The sequence below is a fragment of the Suricata suricatta genome, chromosome 10 (genome assembly GCF_006229205.1).
Source record: "Suricata suricatta isolate VVHF042 chromosome 10, meerkat_22Aug2017_6uvM2_HiC, whole genome shotgun sequence".
Classification (NCBI taxonomy): Eukaryota; Metazoa; Chordata; class Mammalia; order Carnivora; family Herpestidae; genus Suricata; species Suricata suricatta.
Window position 1 is genome coordinate 10,342,966 of NC_043709.1, and position 21,206 is coordinate 10,364,171.

Sequence of the window (21,206 nt, forward strand, 5' to 3'; positions counted from 1 at the left end):
GCTCGGCGGCTGGGGGCGGGCAGGTACGGCGCGCCGCGCATGCCGGGAGTTGTAGTCCGCGCCGCGGGGCGGGGCCGGGGTCCGCGGGGCACGCGCGCCGCTCTCCCAGTCCCACCTGCCCTGCGCTTCCTGCGCGGCCGGCAGACCCAGCCATCAGAAGAAGCCCTTTGGCCAAATCACCGTGTTTGGGGAAGATCAAGTTCGAGGTCACTGGGGCAACGGTGAGGGCTACCCCAAATCAGTACTCCTTCCTCCCCGTGTGTTCTTCCTATAACTGTTTTCTCTTGGTCCAGTGTAGGTTATTAAATTGATCTGGGAAGAAAGCGTTTGCTCTAGGATTCTATAGCACTCACTTGTATCTGTTCTCCAAGATTCATAGTGCTCTTTGTGTGTGAGAGGGTGGGTGGGGGGCTGGGTTCTCTGCCAACATAAGTTCTTAGGGGACAACGTTGTTGGGCTTGAAGTTGACTGGCCACCCACCACATTCCGGATGCTTTGGATGTCTGTATTAGTCACCGAAGCTCTCAGCAGACCCGTTAGGTTGGTATTACTGTGCCCATTGTACAGATGAGGACACCGATGCGAAGTGACCTCTCTGACTCACATAGCTGGTGAGTGGCAGGCCAACAAGGACAGAGGTGGGTTTCAGGTGCCTTTCCACCACCGAGGCCCCTTTCCTGCTACCCTCCCATGGGCTGCCAGCACCCCCTGGGAAAGGTTTCTAGGGGGAGAAGGGTGGAGGGGGCACAGGATCAAAGTCGGGAGAACCAGATTTTCATCTTGGGTTTTGTAGGATGAGATACTGGGCAAGGTCTCAGCTTTCCCATCTGTAATTTGGGAGAGGGAGGGGGGTTGGTTTTGTGGGTCCTCTTCTAAGCCAGACAACTTGGAGTTGGGACTGCCATGACGGGTACTGCAGGGTGGGGGGAGGGAGGGGTACGGCAGGGTGGTCCTCTGGGACCAGGGCAGGACAAGGGCTGAAGGGGAAGCTGTCCTTAACTTTACCTCCTTCTAGATGCTTGAGTCTTTTTTCTTTTAAAAATTTAAAATGTTTTTATTTATTTTTTGAGAGATAGAGAGTGAGCAGGGGAGGGGCAGAGAGAGGGAGACACAGAATCCGAAGCAGGCTCCAGGATCCAAGCTGTTAGCACAGACCCCGATGCGGTACTCGAACTCACGATCCGTGAGATCATGACCTGAGCCCAAGTCGGACACTTATCTGACTGAGCCACCCACTCAACTTGCTTGAGTCTTGATCCCGGATTAAGAGAGAGGGGTCTGAGGCTCCCCTCAGTGATCCCAGTGTCTCCCTCGCCCCCCAGGGCTCCCCACACTGGGCAGCCTGGCCTTGTGCTGAGAGAAAGCCCCTCCCCTGGGCAGGGGAGAGGTCACAGCTGCTAGAATGTATGCTCTTGAAGAACTTCCTCTCTGAGCCTGTTTTTTTCTTTTGCAAAATGGGAGCTCTAATAGTTGCTACCATAGAGCGTTGCTGTGAAGATTAAATTATATAATGTCTATTAAACCCCCGCACAGTCCCCAGTCCCCGGTTTTTAGCATATCGCATGGCTGGCTGGCTGCTGGCTGAAGTGGGACCAGCCTTGCAAGCTCAGCAGCGCTCCTGGGACTCAGTGGGATACTTCGCCCGCTGTCAGCTAACACAAAACTGGAGCAGGTCTGGACCTGGCCCGAGATGCTGCTTTCTTGGGCAGGGGGCGGCATGGTCAGATTTGTGACCTGGGTCACTCTGGAGGCTCCAGGAAGGATGGTTTGAAGCAGGGGCAGACCAGTTCAGAGGCCGATGGGTCAGGACTGGAGGTAACCCAAACCAAAGCAGTGTCAACAGTCCAAGACAGAAGTGGGTGGATCTGGTGGATCCTTAGGAGATGGAAGTGAAAGATTTGGGCAGGAGAAGGAGGTTCTGTGAGGTTGGAGATGGAGTGTAGGAGCTGCAGGTCTGGGGCGCGGCCAGGGGGCTGAGAGGTCAGTGTGGAGCCAAACTGTGTTTGCAGTGCCTGTGGAGCAAGCGACAGTTGTCCCTCTAGGTGTGGCTGAAGAGGACTGGTTGTCCTGAGCCTAGTGAGGGACGGAGACCACTCCCGCCCCAAAGAGGACATGAAAAGTCCCAGAGCTAGGGGGCCCGAGGAAGAGTCTCTCCAGAGGTGGGGGTGGGGAGGACAGTGCAAAGTCTGCAGGGGGAGCTAGAGCCATACTCCAGGGGCCACGCGTGGACCAGTCTGGAACAAGTCACGAGGCGTGAGTTGAGAACACGGAGGCTCAGTGTCCTTATGCTGCAGGAACCCAGGGTTGGCTTGACCCAACCTGTTCCTACAGCTACTCCCCAGGCCTGGAGGCACAGAGTAACTTGCACAGGGTCACTCAGCACGACGTGATCTGTTCCTACCACCATCCCACAGAAGACGACATCATGGCTCCAGGACCGTGAGCCTTCCTTCAGAGGTCGTGCTGGCAATGGCTACCGAGTGCAAGGCAGCCCCCAAACCTGGTCTCATTGTGGGCTTCAGAGCCAGTGACCATCCCGCTGTCCTGCCTCCTGTGGAGTCCCGCAGCAGCGTCCTTAACCGTGTCATCGGAGGAGGAAACCATACCGTGGTCATGGGGCTGGTACCCTTCGCTCCTGCCAACCATCCTTTAGTGCCTTACTATTTGTTGAGTGCTGGTGTAATACTCAAGATTTCTTTATCATCCCCAAAAACCAGAAACCACCAGTGAGACCGAGTCACGCATGCAAAAGCAAAGGGCTTTATTACGGGTTTAGGCTCGCCAGGGCCTAAACTTGGGCTCACAGACTTTACCGGCCTGGTGGATCCATGCTGAGAGCCCGGAACAAAGGTGGGGCAGGGCCTTTACGAGTTTGGGAAACGGGAGTCACAGGAATCCAATTATTATTGAAAGGTTTATCCAATTACAACATTTAGAGTGTTAACCAATCACAGAGTAGACCCAGGACCCAGGACTCTCACATAGGGTGTAACTAGCCTTAGGCCTGCCCTTAGGAATGTTAAGGGTATTACAAGGGTGGTCCCTCTTGCCTTGGGCAATGTGTGCCCTTCTATCGTCTCAAACCTGAGTTCTTCCACCGGTATGTGCCAGACATTGAAACAGAGATGAAGACGCCAGTCGAGGTCCCTGCTCTAGAGGGGACTTCTAGAGCCTAGAGTCTAGAAGGGGACTTCTAGGATGGGGGAGGTGGATGAGAGTGGCTTTGACAAAACATGGAATCCCAGACAGTCCGGTGTCTGATTGCAGACTGGCACTCTCCCTACTTTTATGTGTGTGTGTGAGTCTTCCCCAGTTAGATGACAAAACCACAAACACCCCTTAGTTTCTCAGGATGATGGTTACCCAGGAGGAGAGCCAAACTTCAAATGCTTGCTGGTTACACTGCCCCCTGCTGTTCCCTTTTGGGAAGAGCAGCTTTGGGGTGCTTTTTTTTTTTTTTTTTTTTAATAAGGCCCGACATTGGGCTCCTGAAGGTAAGAGAGGAGGAGAGGGGATTAAGAGGCACAGGCTCCCAGACAAGGATGCCAGCCAGGCTTTGTGGCTTGCTAGCCAGGTGACCTTGGCAAAGTCGCTTAACCTCTCTGCACTCAGTTTAAGCATTCTCTAAACTGAGAATAATAATACCTAGTTCATGGGGCTGTGAGAGCTCCATGAGCTAACGCAGGAAGGCAGGTGCAGACACTGCCCGAGCAAAGCGTCCGTGAACGTTGGCTTTGCTGGAAACCATCCAGCCTCCCTGTCTGCTGTTGGTTGGACTCAAGATCAGTGCCTGAGCCAAGACTGCTCCTTAAGGGCCATTCCCACTGCTCAGGGATGAAACACCCTCACCAAGTCCTCCATGCTGGGGTTGGAGGGACAAGCAGAGAGAAAGGCCACCCCCAGTGATCCAGGCTGCAGCTGCCATATCCTCACATGAACCCCCAAGACCCACAGTGACCCATGAGTCCCTCTCCCACCCAATGGAGCTGACAGATCATAAAACATATCCTAAAGTCCTCGCCCGAGCTCATCCGCGCAGCCTGTCTTGAACCTCCTCGTGTGAGCGTCATCCCCCATGTCTGAGTGGCTTGTCGCACATCTGCTGTCAGTTCTGCGGCCAAGATGTCACCCAGCCCTGCCGGGATTTGGGGTTCAGCCCTCCCCTCCCCACGTGAAGGCGTCAGAACATGCTGATCAGCTTTGGCTCTTTGTGTTTACATCCAATCCAATCCATTCGCTGCCTTTGGCCATCAGTTCTGTCTCCTGCCTCAGAGTGGGGGGTGTGGGTTCTGAGTCACGTTTTTGGGTCACCTGAGGAGAGAACCAAGGCATATTCCGTCAGGAAAAGTGTGTCCTGACCGCCCAGAAGTATTTGGACGGGCTTTCAGTGGACAGTGGTCCAGGGTGTGGACATCATGGCGCCCTGGCTGTAAGACACTGTGGCCAGATCCATAACGTCATCAACCCCCGCTTTACAGCATTGGCAATATTTACATCATAATGTTATTAATATTTTTAGCACTATTTCATGCAGCAAAGTTTACCTATTATAATTGACCACTGACAACGTGGCCTAGTGGGACAAGAAGTATCATTCTAGCCTAGGTCAGTATTATTGTGCCCATTTTACAGATGGGGCTCAGAGAGTTGGCAGCAATGATCCCTAGGCTTGAATATTTATCAGAGAACAAGTATGCCTCGATGTTTTTACCTAGAACTTCCTCTGATTGGCAGTATTCACCAAGCCGGCCCGAGCTTTGGACTGTAGGGTCTCCGAAATCAAGGAGGCACAGACCGTCACCAGGAAGAGCGCACAGAGCAGGCCCGTAATTTCTGCAGGCTCCAGGGGGCGCCATTCGCACCGCGTAAAGGCAGTGGAGTGTGTGGAGGAAGCGGCGCCTTTCTCTCCAGTTTGCACAAAAGTGTCACTGGGCTTGGCAGTGACACTGCCTTCCCGCCCCTCCCCTCACCTCCCCCAGGTCCTCAGCCAAGGCTCTGCCTTCTTCAGCCAGTGGGTATGGACCTGGCCCGAGGGGCCGGTGGCAGGGGGGCGCCCCCAATCCCCCAGTACGCAGTCCTTTGCTCCTGCTTGTTCTCTTTTTCAGCTCAGCTCCCGGAACTGGGGTCCTGACAGTCATGAGCTCAGTCTTACCGGCCTTCTCCAGGGACCTCTCTGCAACCCCATCTGACTCCTGCTGATGTCCTTTCACAGCTTAAATTAGGACTCAGAGGGAACCAAGAATCTACTGCCCACCCCCCTGGCCCCCTTGGACCCTTGCCTCTGCGGCCTGAGGGACATTGATTAGCCTTTCCATGGCGCCATCCCAACAGGGAGATGCCATGGTAATTGCCATTTTGCAGAGGGGGACCCTTGGGGGTGTTCTGTGCACCCCCAGATTCCCCTGCTCCTCCATGGCTGGTGGGGAATGAGGAGGGGAAAAGAAAAGGAAGATTTTCCTTGCCTGATGCCCATGCCCTCCGGTGTGACTTTGCTCTGGCCAGAGCAATGACCCAAGCTGGCTAGGTTTTTTCCCTGAAGGATTGTTTTGAGGGTTCTTTGGAACCCCCATTGCTAGGAGAGGCTCACACTATACTTTCCTTCCTGGGCAGGGCCTCCTCTGGGACCCCCTACTGAAAGACCCCCTCCCACTGGGTCCCAGTGCCCACTCCCCTTGTTCCCCAGCCCTGCATTAAGTCCCATCTGGACAGCACCAAGTCACCGCTCCTAACCCAGGTCCTCAGCTGAGGCCCCCCGGAAGCCAAGGCTTGGCACCCACAGGGTTCACCCTGTACTTCTAGTTCCTCCACGGACCAGCCAGCCAGCTCTGTGTCCAGCCTGCAGGCGCTCCAAGGCTTGGGTCCTGCCCAAGCACCCCACCCCCCCAACCCGCCTGCCAATCCAGGGAGCACCTCCAGGCTCTGCAGATGGCCTCTTGCAAGCCCCTCTTACTCAGCCTTCAAGGAGGGGAGCACCACCCCCATGGGGCGGGAGAAGCAAAGCACCACAGTACCCCAACAGCTGCCTATAGAGAGAGCCCCCCTCTGCCTTCCAGCTGCTCCTGATGGCATCTCTGTCCCCTGTAGGTGGGAGGCACGGTCTCCCAAGGCTTCTAAAACTAGTTCCTAACCACCTGGGTTGAAAGCACTGCTTTAGGAGGTCTAGCACCTTGTTTCAGAATGTGGGTGCCGTTGGCAGCTCTGGCTGGAACTAGATCAGAAGAGCCTGCGTTTAAAAAATAGCATTTTATTTTGAAGCAATTTCAGGCTCTGAGAAAAGTCACAAAAATAATACCAGCAGTTCTGGCGGAGGCTTCACTCTGATTCACCAAATGCTAACATGTTTCTTACTACATTTGCTCTTCCATTCTCTGTCCCTCCTTCTTGTTGTTTTTTTTCTGAACCGTCTGAGAGTAAGTCACAGAGGCGATGGCCTTTTGCTCTCAAACTCTTCAGGGCCATCTACAAATAAGGACGTTCTTTGATATAACCACGGTGCAATGACCTGAGTCAGGAAATGAGCATCGATACAATACCATCAACTACAGATCTACATTAATCTGCAACTTTCTGCAAACCTCCATTTGTCCTGTTAATGTCCTTTATGGCAAAAGCTGGGGGGGGGGGTGTTAAGTACTTTAGGATGCCATCCAGAAAGCATTCCATCCCGTTGGCATGTCTCTTTAGGCTTCTGATGTGAAATAGTTCCTTGGGTTTCTCTGTCTCCCATTTTTGAGGAGTAGAGGCTGTGTATTTCATTTTTTTAACATTTATTTTTCAGAGACAGATCATGAGTAAGGGAGGGGCAGAGAGAGAGGGACAGACAGAATCCGAAGCAGGCTCCAGGCTCTGAGATGTCAGCACAGAGCCCGACGTGGGGCTCGAAGCCACGGACCACGAGATCATGACCTGAGCTGAAGTCTGACGCTCAACCGACTGAGCCACCCAGGCGCCCCGAGGCTGTGTGTTTCATAGAATGCCTTCAGTTTGGGTTTGTCTGAGTCACGATTACACGCATGGTGTGTGTTTTTGGCAGGAATGGCGGAGCGGCAGTGCTGTGCGCTCAGGGCCCCCTCTCATGAGGAACACGTGTCAGTTTACGCCGTGGCCGGTTAGGGTTAGGTGAGCTGATCACGTAAGTGGTGTCAGTCGGGGCGCTGACCTGGAGGGTCCCTCTCTCACGCTTAGAATTCATCGGTGTCTTATGAGGAGACACATGGAGACTGTATCCTCCTGTTTTCCAGCCAACACATTTATCCCATCATTAATTTTAATATTCGTCGATGCTTGTTCTCTTTTTTTTAAGTTTATTTATTTTGAGAGAAAGAGAGAGAGAGAATCCCAAGCAGGCTCTCTGCGCTGTCAGCCCAGAGCCCGATACGCAGGCCTCAAACTCAAGATCATGACCTGAGCCGAAGTCAAGAGCTGGACGCTTAAATGACTGAGCTACCCACACCCCTCCTTTGATGATTTTTGCTATAATTAGTACTATGACGATTGCCAAGTTGTGATTTTTTTCTAATGCCGTCATTTCTTCTACATTTTTAAAAAGTTTTTTGATGTTTTATTTATTTTTGAGAGAGAGAGACAGAATACAAGCAGGGGACAAAGAGAGAGGGAGACACAGAATCAGAAGCAGGCTCCAGGCTCCGAGCTGTCAGCACAGAGCCTGACGTGCAACTTAAACCCATGAACCACGAGATCATGACCTGAGCTGAAGTTGGATGCTCAACCGACTGAGCCACCCAGGCGCCCCTCTTCTACATTTCTTAGTGGCATTCTATTGTTAGATGGGACCAACCAGAACAGACCCCACAGCAAGACAGGCCAAGGGCCAAGTCAAGATGGCAGAGGCTGGACTGAGTACCAGGCCCATGAAGGGCAACCAGGGAGCCAGAAGTTCCTCAAGGCCAGGGGAGCGAGGAGCCAGAGGGGAGGGACGGAGGGCAAGCCAGAGGCCACACACCTACCTCCCCAAAGGACATCTCCAGCTCTGCTCCCAGAGGTGCTCAGAGCAGCTCCCGATGGCCAGGAGCTCTTGCCTGGCCCACGGCGGTCTCTAGCTGTTTCTGCTGGTCCCTGCCCATCACTTCACGGACTTGCCTCTCCCGGAATCTTGTGAAGCTGCTGGCATTGCATTTGTAGCTCCAGCCTGTCTGGAAGAGCCAGCATGGGTTTGGTACTAAACTCCTACCCTAACCTACTCTCCACAGGTGGGAGGCAGTGCTTACCCACTTTGCCCCCCAACCCTCTTGGAGAAGAAAGAAGGGGGGGTGCTCCCTGGGACCCCAGGGAAGGAAAGAAACCCAGTGAACCAAACTCATGACCTATCTGCTCTCTTTATTTTAAAGCCAACTGGGCAGCATCAAAAACATACCCCTCCTGGGGTGAGGTTCTCCCTTTGCGTGACTTCCCTCGTGAGTGACACAAGCATGGAAATCCGGCCCTTTCACCCATGAAAGAAGCCCTTGGGATCTCACTCAGGCCCATTGACTTGATCTGCTCTCTTAATGGGCTTGTAACTGATTTTCAAACCTTTCACGGTTCAGAAATGGGAAAAGTCTGTGCGAGGAAGTGAAGGCTGGCAGGGGAAGACAGCGAGAGGAAAAAGCCGACACGGCCAGCCTCAGTGGGGCACTAAGTCCCCGCCACCAGCCCCAGGAAGCCTCCCTGATATACCCACCTGGCCCGGGGACTCCTGCGGGCCCCTCCTGCCTCATTCTGGGCCACAGGTTCTGCAGCGCGGGTCATGCTTCCAGCTAATTCTTAGGGCCGTGTACTCATTCCCTCCAGGATTCCGAGCCTCGCCCAAACTTCCGGTGCCCTCTCTAAGCCCCAACATGCCTTTCCTGTAAAATGGGGGAGAGGAACCCTCGTTCTCAAGGTTGTGGATGAAAACACGTAGCATCCTCACTGGCAGGGAAGGTGCTGGATAAATAGGAGGGATCATTAGGGTCTTTCTCAGCGCCCCCAGGGTGTGGATGCATCTATCGGACATTCATGAAAACCTGTGCCTGTCAGTCACAGCACCAGGGCCAGGAGGAGAACCGTCAGTAAGACAGGCGCCGCTAAGGGGATACGGGGAGGCAGGAGTGAGGGGTCGGACAGAATGTTAGTAACAGTAATAATGCATCTATGTGGGGCTTACTGTTCTGGGCTTTGTTCCCAGTTCTTTGTGTGAATCTGATCCTACGAGGTGGGTCCTGGGTTAGCCCCACATCAGGTGAGGCATCTGAAGTACTGGTCACATTCACGGCCAGAGAGCAAGAGGTCTGGGTGCCTCCAGAGGCTGTGCTTGGAACCCCGATCCCTACTGCGACCTGGAGGCACGATCCAGGGAATTCATGAAAGGGCTGTCAGCCCCACACAAAGGTGCTGCTCAGACCCAGAAGCCCCTGCCCCCACCCTCTCCTGTTCTGAGTTTCGTCTCTTGGATACTCCTCACTACACCTGCCTGGTCTGTCTCTTTGCCCTCCCCTTCCCACTGGGCCGATTCCTTCTCTCAGGGTCTGTCGTTAGCCTCCATGGCCCCGGGACCTGGTGCAAGACCTGTCTTGAAAGTCGGAGTCAATGGATGGGACAGGCTGCATGTGTGTGTCTCTGGTGCAGGGTGGGCGGGGGTCTGAGGCAGTGGGAACAAGGGTGAAGATCCACAGGTCTGGGTGCTGACTGGCCGTGGGGATGGGAGGTGGAATCTGGAGAGTCCCTGCCAGGTCTGGGCACAGGTGGCCCTCCCAGGGTGATGGCCTTGCGTACCAAGACAGGGAGAACGAAAGGGGAGCAGGTTAGGGCACCAGCAGGGCAGTGGACACAGCGCTCTGAAATAAGTAGGGATCTGGGTCCAGCAAGTTGCTGGAGGCCCAGATTTGAGAGCGACTATTTCAGCAAAGGGCGCTAAGCCCCTGGAATCCTGGAATGGTGTATCCATTATCCAGAGATCGAGGGCCCACCTGAAAGCAGGTGGAGACTCTGGAGAACAGGCAAGTAACGGGGAAGGACAGTCAGCAAGAATGATTTAGACTTGCAAGGACCTGGAGAGTCACAGCAGTTGGCAACATTTAGTTTGGGAGCAAAGAGCCTCAGAAGGGGTGGAGCCCTGGTGAAGCCATGAGTGTTCAAAGCCCCCCCCACCCCCCCCCCCGCCCCCACCATGTTCCACCTCCAACAGGTGAATATGTTCAAGTTTTCGGTGCTTAAAATTATAAAGCTTTGGTAACCTAAAAATCCCATCTCTTCCTGAATGAGTCATTCCCCGTGAGTTAAGAACAACGCTGCATCGTGCTTGTAATAGCTGGGTTGTTCCAGTGGGCGTGACACCTGATGTTGTTTTGAACTTTACCTTACCTGACATCACATCTAGAATTCGCTCCCATTTCTCAGACTAGACGACAGGAGCCCCCCCCCCCCCCCAGCCAGAAGGATCTGGAAAGCAGACCTTCCTGGGGCCTCGCACAGCCCTGATTCCACAGCCGCAGGACCAAATCAATGCCTCCGTTCATTATTCAGTCCACTGTGGGGTGGGGTGGGGGCCACGGGCCGAGGAGTGAGCACATTCCAGGGCAGCCGGTTAGACAGGCCAGGAAACTTCCAACTGTCCCTGACACAGGAGGGGTGTTCAGCAAATATTTGCCAAGTGCACAAAAAATTTCATCATCCTTGCTGTCCAGGGTGGCGAGTCCCTGCCTGGAACCCAGACAGTGGGTAGGCCGGGCTCTGGCAGAGGCTGGGACCCTACAGTGAATGGTTAATTATTCTGGGAGTTCAGACTTGCAGGAGGCAGAGGGCGGAGCCCAGCCAACTCCTCAAAGGTAAACTGAGGGAGGGTCCCGGAATCCTAGAAAGGCAAGGTTCAATTTCCTTTCTCCCGCCTCTGGGCAGTCCAGATCCATCCAGGACCTTCCCAGGAGGAAGAGCCTCAGCTCAGAGCAGCCTGGTTCCTTGCTGGGAGGAGGGCCCAAGGAAGGGCAGGGGAGCCTCACCGAACCCCTTGCTCAGGACCCCACAGCTCAGAGAGTCTGGGAGTCACGTGGCCGTCTTCCCTGAGCTTGTCACTGGCATTTCCAAACCCCGAGTTACACCCCATTCTCCCCGAATCCTGAAACCTGGAAGACCACCAAAGGCAAGACCCCCTGGAGGGGCCCCTACCCTGCAATTTCCAAGTCCCGCCAGGCCCCTCCCTCAGACTGAGCTGTGCGCCCTTAGGCAAATCACTCAATCTCTCCTGTCTTGTTTTTCTCACTTGTAAAATGAGTCAGTCATCACTTCTTGGTACTCCTTTCCTTCTGGAAATACGATAGCACGAGCCAGTTTTACTCCCTGGCTGGGAAGTTTTACCAGAGCAAAAACAGAATTCTCATATTCATTGTCCCCTCTCCCCGCTCCCCACCCCCAACACCGGAAGTACAGGAGGTGGCGCCTGGCTGGCTCAGTGGGTTGAGTGTTTGTCTTCGGCTCAGGTCATAATCTCCTGGTTCATGGGTTCCAACCCCGCGTCGGACTCTGTGCTGACAGCTAGCTCAAAGCCTGGAGCCTGTTTCAGATTCTGTATCTCTCTTTCTCGCTGACCCTTCCCTGCTCGCGCTGTCTCTGTTCTCAAAAATAAAATAAAATTAAAAAAACAAATTAAAAAAAAAAAAATAACAAAGGGCAGGGCACTTGGGTGGCTCAGCTCAGTTCATGATCTCAGGGTTTGGGAGTTCCAGCCCCGTGTCAGGCTCTGTGCTCACAGCTCAGGGCCCGGAACCTGCTTCGGATTCTGTGTGTGTGTGTCTCTCTCTCCGCCCCTCCCTTGCTGCTGCCCTGTCTCTGTCTCTCAAAGGTAAATAAACATTAAAAAAAATAACAGGGGGTCACGTAGATGGCTCAGTCAGTTAAGCGTCCTACTCATGATTTCGGCTCAGGCTCAGCTCATGATCTTACTGTTGGTGAGTTCGAGCCCCAAGTTGGGCTCTGGGCTGACAGTGTGGAGCCTGCTTGGGATTTCCTGTCTCCATCTCTCTTTGCCCCTCCCCTGTTCTCTCTCTCAAAATACATTTTTAAAAATTAAAAAAATAACAAAACAAAATAAAGAAATAACAGAAACACCTGGTATTTACTCAGTGCCCAGCACTAAGCTAAGTGGTTTGCTAAAGGAAAGTACAATTACTCCCATTTTAAAGATGAAGAAACTGAGGCCCAGGGAGGCTCAGCAGTGTCCAAGGCCAGGCAGCCTTGTATGGGGTAGCTGAGACAGGAGCCAGATCAGAACTCACATGCATTTGTAGACGAATCTGTCTCCCGGAAGTAAAGAGGCATTTCCAGGACAGAAAATGAGGCTTTGAAGCCTAAGAAGGAAGTATAAAAGGAAGCAGGCTTCTGAATGGATAAACACAGCCTCAGGGGAAGGGGGGAGACCTTCCATTGTGATGGGGAGACACAGGTCCCCTCCATGTTGGAAGCCTTGTCTACACTGCTCGTGACTGCTGTGGTCAACTCTTATTTGCTCCTAAAGCAGAAATGGAGGGTGATTTTTGCCCCCCCCCCCCGGGGTTCTTGGTCACGCCTGGAGACTTCTGCTGGTTGTCACAACGGCTCTGAACTACTGGCTGGGGACCAGAGATGCTGCCACACATCCTACATTGCACAGCACAGCCTCCGCAATGAAGAATTATCCCACCCAGACGTCAGAAGCGCTGAGGTTGTGAATCCCTGGGCTAGAAACACGGGACTCTGCAATGACAAAATCTTTGTGTGAAAGCCTTCTCCTGAGGGGTGCCTTCTTGCCCTTTTACAGGTGAGGGAACAAACCTAATTGAGAGCACTCATTCAGAAAACCTGGATGCTAGCCTGTTGGCTCACTCATGCCCGTGGACTTGGGAGGTGACTCGCATCAGAAGAAATGTGATGGGGGGAGGGAGTCGGGAAATCTGGGTCTGGTCTGGTCCAGCTCTGTTGTATGTGCATCGTGTGACCTTGGGTAGGTCACTGCCCTCTCTGGTTTCGTTCTTCTAGGGTTTGCCCCAGCTGATGCTACCCCTCTTCTACTGAGGGGTTCCTCGGGGGCTTGGAGATGGGGAGGGGTGACCAGGCTGCAGGCAGGGGCCATCTGGGGCCTTTTCAGACACCATTTCCATCTCTGCACAAAGGACAAATACAGAGGGAGGAAGAGAACAGCCTCTACCCTTGGGCTTGGGGTGCGGGTGGGGGGAGGCAGAGGTTTTCCTTGAGCAGAAAGGATAAACCCCCTCTGGGTCCGCCAACCCCCTGGTAGTTCCGGAGGCTACCCTCCAAGTGTGGGATCCCAGAGTGGCTGAATTCCAATCTGGCTGAACTCAGCCCTCCTCTAGAATGTCTGGCTGGGCTGGGCCAGGCCTCCTCAGTGTGTACGGCCTCCTCAGGGTTTGGATGGACATGCCCATCTCTGTCTTCAAACGAGATGTGCTATTGACTTGGATGGTCTTATAGGTCGGGCTCCAGACACATCACAGCCAGATTCACCTTAAATAGCCCAGACGCCAGAAGGGAGACCCCCAGATGTATGGGGTGAAGGATGGTTTGGGGGGGGGGCTTTCTGGTTACGGGAATGGAAGGGTTCTGGGGCTCCAGCCCTGCTCGGAAGGCAGGGCCAGGATCCCCAAGACCCTCAGGCTCTTCCGAGCTCCCTCTGCTGGGCATTCTGGAATCACAGGCTCCTGAGGAAAACCAGACAGCCCCACAGTTAGAAGGATTTAGCACTTTGCTGTTTTATTTCCTCAACAGGAGAACAGAAGGGAGGTAGGACCCCAGCTCGCGTGTGGGGCAGCTGCCTTCCTCTGTGTCCACCACTGCCTTCTCTCCTGCCTCCATCAGGAGCCGGCAAGCCATCGGAATTCTGGGCCTCTGGGATGTTGCCCTATGTATCCCCTGACTTGCTGAAAGAAACACTCTTCTTGGTCAAAGCAGAGTCAGAACAACCAGGCTGGGCGCTGCCTCCTGTGTCCTGCCCGGCCTCAGTGGGTCTTTCCCCGGCCCTCGGAGATGACTTCCTCTGGCTGGGCACGCATGTACCACTCCACCCAGGAGCCGTCATAGATGGCCACGTCGGGCTTGCCGCAGAGATAGGCCCCCAGGGCCACGTGGCAGGCCGTGACGCCAGAGCCGCACGTGGCCACCAGTGGCTGGGACAAATCCACCTTCTTGTCCTGGAACAGACGGCGGATCTCCTCGGGGCTCTTCTCCAGGCCCTCCTGGGTCAGGAAGTCCGTGAAGGGGATGTTCACGGTGCCGGGGATGTGGCCGGGTTCGATGCCTGCGGCAGGAGGGCAGGAAGAGGGAATAAATACAAAGGCGGTATGAATGGCCCCTGGGCACTGAGAACCTCCCAGGCACCCTCTATGTGCCTCATCTCGTGTGGTCCTCACACCCAGGAAACCCAGGCGCTAGGTACAGGCATTCCCATTTTACAGATGGAGACGCTGAGGGTCGGTACTGCCCAAGGTCCTGCATCCAGCAAATTGCTGGCTGGGACTGGAACTGAAGACTCAGACCCCACCAGAGCCTCACTCTGCCCCCAGTTTCTTGATCCTCTTATGCGCCCTGGGGGCAGCAAAGCTAAATAAGCCTGGCTGGGAGTCATTGCACTTGCCCTACAGAAATTGATCCAATGGGTCTATGGCAATAATTGAGCCATTGCAAGTATGATGGGTGTTACAAGGGCCCTATGGGGCACATTATAAAAGGTATTAACAGCAATAATAATAGCGAATGTTACTGAGCACTTACTTTGTGCCAGGCACTGTTCAGAGCCCCTCGGCTGTATTTTCTCCCTTAATCCTCCCCCAAATTTCATGGGACAGAAATGGTCATCCTCCCTTTTACACAGATGAGGAGACTGAGGCACACAGACTAACTTGTCCAAGTCAGAGACACCCCACAGCCAGTGCTGCCAACTACCAGGCCAGGGAAGCTTCTCTGAGAAGGCGCTGAGGGTGAGTAAGGTGCTATCAGGTAGAGAAGTCTGGGCAGTGGGGGCCGAGAACACTCCAGGCTGGGGAAGGGGGGTATTTAGAGGGATTAAAGGTCACTGGGCCAAAGTCCAGACATGGGGGAGGTCGAGGCCCAAGAGGAACTGAGAGGCATGGGAACACCTCAGCAGGCCTGGATTAAGATGTAGGGCTTTGGGGCGCCTGGGTGGCTCAGTCGGTTGAGCGTCCGACTTGGGCTCAGGTCATGATCTCGCAGTTTGTGGATGTGAGCCCCATGTTGGGCTCTGTGCTGACAGCTCGGAGCCTGGAGCCTGCTTCAGATTCTTTATCTCCTCTCTGCCCCTCCTCTGCTCACACTCTGTGTGTGTCTTTCTCAAAAATAAATAAACACTAAAAAAAAAAAAAAAAAAAAAAAAGACATAGGGCTTTAACCTGACTGCAAGGGGAAGTCAGACTTCCATTTCCAAAAGTTCATTTTGATCATAGCATGGAGAATCCAGGCAAGGCTAGAACGCTGTTCATTAGGAGGGCCATTCCCCTAAACCCAGTCATTATGGTTCCACCGCTCTCTACAGGGCAGGTGTAACTAATATTCCCATTTTCACGCCAAGGACTGAGATCTGAAACAAAATAAACCCTCACAGCCTATGATTCAAAAATCTCTGCCATTCAGACTCTAGGTGAGGCTCTAGACTAGTGGCTTGTGCCTCGATTTCCCCCGGCAGCCAGTGACCCTCCTACAGAAGAGCTGCCGACCCATGTTGATAGGCATTGCTAGAATTCAGCACCTAGACAGCGCTCCAGTCCGTGGTGAGGTTGGAATGCGTCCTGCATTCCCACTGAGGCCTGGAAATGGCTCTCACTGAGAGACATCACATAGAGACCAAACCAGAGCAAGGAAAAAGAGCAGGCTCTCCACCCAGGTTGTGGGCTGTGTCCATGCCTTGAACCCCACCAAGCAAATCAGGCTTCCCCCCACCCCGCGGAATGACGGCAATGAGGGGATGCTCTCTCCAGGGATCTAGATCCAGCCTTTACGCACGCTGGCTCCAATTGCCTCTCCAACAAACCTGCGCGGCGTGTCTCATAATCTTGCACCTTACAGACGAGCAAGCAGGGGCAAGGTAGCATTTCAGCACCTCCGTAAAGCGCGGCAAGCACAGAAGAAGCACACACGGTAATGATATCAGTCTTCCTGTGTGCCTTATAGGTGCAAACACCGGGCTAAGTGCTTTATACGTTTGTTCTCATTTGACATCGGACTGACGCTCACCGAATCCTTACTAAGCCCCGCCTCTCCTCTTATTTTACACACGCGGATGCTGCATTTCAGAGATGAGGTGACCTGCCCAGTGGCTCACTGCCCCTACCTCCTACCCCAAGGGCTGAGCCGAAGGACTTAACAGGTTCAAGATGGTGTCCTTATTAGGGTGAACCACATGATATCGCCACCTACGTAGGTTCAAAAATGGGTGGCTCTCAGCAGTGTCCTATGGTTGGAGCTCATGTCAGCACTGCTCCCGTGGCGGGGTCCTTCTTGATTCCCCACATCTCTCTGGGACACTGACTCGAGGCCAGCTATTGGGTTAGTCTTCAGGGTGCACTGGGAGCATGGATGGCCCTTGCCCTCCAGTGGTCCGAAAACAGCCAGAGGACAGGACGGGGCCAAGTTTCTCTGAAAGCCCAGAACAGAAGCCCCACCCTCATTCAGGGGCGGGAACGGGGGTGGGGGCGGGAGTGGGGTGGGGTTTGGGATGCCGTTCAAGGACAGACTCCAAGATGAATTAGGAAGTTCCTTGCACCCTCCTTGAAAAAGGCCCGAGAGAGAAAAGGCTGGGTAATTACTGCCTGCTCACTGCAGTTAAATGTACCGCCCCACACTCTGGCCAGGCTGCCGCCTGACCTCGAGAGTGGCAGCCATCCTGAGACTCCATTTCCTCCTCTCTCCCATTGAAAGGCTCACCCGGAAAGTGGCCATTGACCCACATTTGTGGGGACCCCTGCCCACCTCATCCAGGCCTTTCCTGGAGTCTCTTTGGCTGGGGAATTCAGCTCCCAGACGGCAGGCTCTGCTCCAACCCGGGGCAGGCGATCCCTCTCTCTCTCTAGCCCCCCTCTATCCAGCCCTCTGCAAGCCTTGGCCCCTCCCAGACTCCACACTCCTCCTCCTCCAGTCTGCATCCAGCAACAGCGGGGGTGTGTACATCCGATCAGGCCCCAAACCTTTGGGGGCTTTTCCTGCCGCTCCTCGGGTTCCGCAGACCCCCTACATCCACAGACTTGGGGTGGGGCCGCTTGGCTTCTCACCCTAAGCTAATACAGGGAACCCTGGGTTCCCAACGAGTTTGGGGTAGTCGTCGCTTTAAGCACGGGTAGGGGTGGAGCAAGTATTCTTGTCCCCTCCTAAGGAACTAAGCCAGTGAGGCGACTAGAAGCCACGTCTCCCGCCCCCGCACCGTGCGGCGTCCCCACACAGGCAAGGACGAGGCAGGGCTCCGCGCGCACCTGACCCCGCGCCCCAGGTGACCTCCCGCCCCTTCGCGCACGGCTGTTACCGTCTCGGGGCTCGGGCTCCGTGCCGCGGAACCGGCCGGCGGCGCGGGCGTCCACCACCTGGAAACGCCGGGAGTCCAGGTTCTCCTTGATGTCCTCGTACGTCTTGACGAAGGCGGGGTCCAGCGAGGCTCGGAACTCGGCGGGCGCCGGGCGGCTTCTGCCGGAGCTCAGCGGGAGACCCAGGCGCAGCCAGTGGCGGAAGCCGCCGTCGAGCAGCGACACGGTGCGGTGGCCGAAGGCGCGGAACATCCACCAGACGCGCGGCGCAGCGTAGAGGCCCTGGTCGCTGGCGTCGTAGATCACGACGTGGGTGGCGGCGCCCACGCCCAGGTGGCCCGCGTACTCCGCGAACTGCGCCGCGCTGGGCAGCATGTGGTCGTAGGGAGACGTGCGGTCGCTGCACTGGTCGATGTCGAAGAAGGCGGCGCCGGGGATGTGGCGCTCCTCGAACTCGCGGCGCGCGTCGCGGCCCAGCTTGGGCAGGTACCACGAGGCGTCGAGCAGCTGCAGGGGCGGCCCGGCGCGGGGGGCCCGCAGCGCCTCGGCCACCCACTGCGCCGACACTAGCGCGCGGAAGAGCTGCGCGGGGGCCATGGCGGCGGCGACACCGGGGCTGCAAGCCTGGGCGACAGGGAGGCCGTCAGGAGGGAATCGAGGAAGAGGCCGGCCCCGGTCGCGGGAGACGCCCGCAGCCGCTGGGCCTGGCACCAGCCCGCAGGGGCGGTGGAGCCCCGGGAGGGCAGAGTCCACAGAACACAGAAAACCGGCAGAGGCGAACCCAGGTGCAGACTTCGGTCACGGGGGGGCCTCTCTTCCCCAACCCCCAGCCCCGCCAGGACATCTACACGGAGAAGGGCAACGCAATGACCCTGACCCCATGGCGAGGGCCTGGCGGGCCCTCCATCGATGCTTGCTGGGGTGAGGGACCGGGTGCCGGCCCAGGAGGGCAAGCAGGGGGCAAAGTCTCAGCCCCTCCCCCACCGGACCCCTCCCCAAGGCCTCCAGGGAACAGTAGTGGGAATTTACTGACTCCTGGCTGTGTCCCATGTCCTCTCACAATGCCCTGGAGAGGACACAGCGCAGGCTCTCAACTAATTTGTTGAACAAGCAACCTCCAGGAGGCTGGTAGGTAATAGTCTCAGTTCACAGAAGGCGCCTCTGAGATTACTGGAGGTGCACGAGATGGCCAAGGTCAACAGCTAAAGTGGCCATGCCAGGCTTCACACCAGGCAGCCTATCACCAGAATCCAGACTCCCCTCGGCAAGTGCTGTGCAGGCCCTGGGAGTCCAGCAAGGTCAGGTTTTGCCCCTTGAGCCTGACCTTGGTCTCTGAACCTTTGGGCGTAGCAGCAGCAGCGATAGTGCCTCGCCCCCTCTCCCTTCCACTCCCCTGCGGGCCAGCCACTGAGAGTCCACAGCCTATGACATGTAGGGTCACAACCTTGGGGGGGGGGGTTCGGGATGCCCCAAATGTGTTGAACGCCAGTACAAATTGCCTCTAGTTCATTAGGTACCTCTGTGCAGGTTAGGCAAAGATGGCCCATCTGTCAGGGCATGGGACTGGGTGTGAGCTGAAGGTCACACCCCCTGACCCCTTTAGCAAGGCACGACCTTATTACCATCCATACCAGGGCATCCTGCTGCAGAGAAGGGGTGGGTAGAGAAAAGGTGCTTAGTGGCCCAGGCCACATGCCTAGCACCGCAGCCTTCAGTGGTGGGCATGTGACCATGCCTGTCTTTTGCATGAGGCAACTAGAGATATCAGTGCCTTGGCCTTGCTCACACAGTTGGTCAGGGGGCAGCCTCAGGACCCGAAGCCTGATTTCAGCTCTGGAGGCTGGATTTCTTTCTCCAGCCCCAGGTCAGTGATGACCAGGGCCTGACTGAGTCCACAGTGATACACCTTGTGCCCAGGCTCTCCCAGTCCCATCCCAGTCTGGCTTTTAGGAACTCATTGCACCCACAACCCTGGACACTGAGAAACTCTTGACCTTGCCAGGCCCTGGGGGTAAAGACAGGCCATGGGCCTGCTCAAAGGACAGCATCATTGAAGAAAGCCTGGAGTTCAGTGCAAGCACGGAGGGATGTCAGCCGAGGGTGGGAGCAGAGGAGGTGGGAAGTCTTTCTGGAGGAGGAGGAAGTACAAACTGATCTGATCTTTTCAGAGGCCTAGGAAACTGCGGCTTGACCTTCAGGATAAGGAGGCTGCATGGTGGCTTTGGCTAAGGGGTGATCTCAGTGTCCGTGGGTTATACCACAGCTGAATACCATTGGCGGAGGCCGTGGGTCCCTTCTTGAACCCATCTGTGAATGACAGTGGCTCTTGTCTCTTACTATTCTTGGGGCTCCTTGTTGTCTATCCAAAGATCCATTTAGAGTAGACAGAACCCCGGAATGGGAATCAGAGCCTCGGCCTCACTGTGAATCACTCTGCTCCTTAACTTGCTGTGTGAGGGCGGGGGAGTTGTAGGGTCCCCGGCCATTTTCACCTTCCAACCTTCAGCTTTTACAGTGGAGATTCATGAACAATAATGACTGTCGAGGGGCCATCATAATGCACTGCAAATGGCTGGTTTTAATAATCATTAAAGACGGCTTAATAAAAACCCAGTGAGTTCTGAAAAGTTATTCCCATGGGTGGCCTTGGAACAACCACAACTCCTCTAGAATCTTAAGAATTTCAGGATTGGGTGGGACTTGGGAGGTCTGAGGTCACCCTGCCCCCACCCTCCCTGCTTGATTGGCAGTTCTCACAAAGGTCCTCAGGAGGCAGGGGCAGCCCCCGGGGACTGAGTGTCACTGAAGGGTGGGGCCCAGGTTCCAGAGGGCTCCCAGGGCCAGAACCACCACAGGTGGGGGTGCTCTGGGAGTGAAGGACTCCAAGACCCACAGGACAGCCCCAGGTCCTTCTCAGGAGTATCTATGCCCCCACTAGGGGAGGTGTGAGCCCCAGGCTGCCATCTGGGGCAGCCAGGAAGAAGGGGGGGGGGGTTCCTCAAGGCTTTCTCTTGCCTCTGCTCCTTCCTGGTTACCCCTTCAGCCCCTCAGGGCAAAGCCCAATGTTCAGAAGATTCGGGAGGTAAATGCTTGTCCAAGTATGAACTTCCTAACTTCCCACAAGACCACAATTATTTCAGAATAAAAAGTTTTTTTAAAGGGAGATGAGACAAAGCATTCCGGGCACATATTAATGGACTCATGCAAATCTGAGCGAGAACAGGGGAGATCCACCAGCTCCAAGGACCTGTTGTTAAATTTTTCAGGAATGATGTCCACGAGTTGTTAAACGTAGCCATCATTAACGATTCAATGCTGTATGTAGCCTTATAATTAAGTCGGTTAATGAAAAACAAAGGCAATTATTTTTATCAGTATGAGGCTTTGGGGAATAGCCAGGTAAATCAAGGCAGATCTGCTTGGTGTGCCCGCGGAGTCACTCCTTAGGCCTGTCTCTCTGCTCTTTAAATTTTAAGTTGCTGGCCTACTCGGCAGGGTTGGTGTGGGAAGTCAGGAAGGCCCTAAGAGCAAAGTGCCTCACCAAAACCAGGCCTTGGCCAATGTTAGTTTCGTTTTGCTCCACCAAGTTCTTTGCCAGTTTCTTCTCTTGGAGCCTCCGGCCACTCGGCCTTGTCTCTCTGGCCTCTCTGTGGGGCTTTATTGGTCCTTGTCCCTCCCTCTTACCCTCTATAGTGGCGCCAGGTGACTCGCCCC

General features: G+C 55.0%; 1 protein-coding gene across 1 annotated transcript; it reads right to left on the minus strand.

The window, feature by feature from the left end:
* Nucleotides 1-13,693: 13,693 nt before the first annotated feature.
* Nucleotides 13,694-18,283, minus strand: MPST (mercaptopyruvate sulfurtransferase). The gene is made up of 2 exons (XM_029954703.1): nucleotides 17,495-18,283; nucleotides 13,694-14,263 (listed from the first exon to the last, which is right to left on the minus strand). Exons 1-2 carry the CDS (start codon nucleotides 18,087-18,089, stop codon nucleotides 13,965-13,967), a joined length of 894 nt encoding a protein of 297 aa, XP_029810563.1. The 5' UTR covers nucleotides 18,090-18,283; the 3' UTR covers nucleotides 13,694-13,964.
* Nucleotides 18,284-21,206: the final 2,923 nt, after the last annotated feature.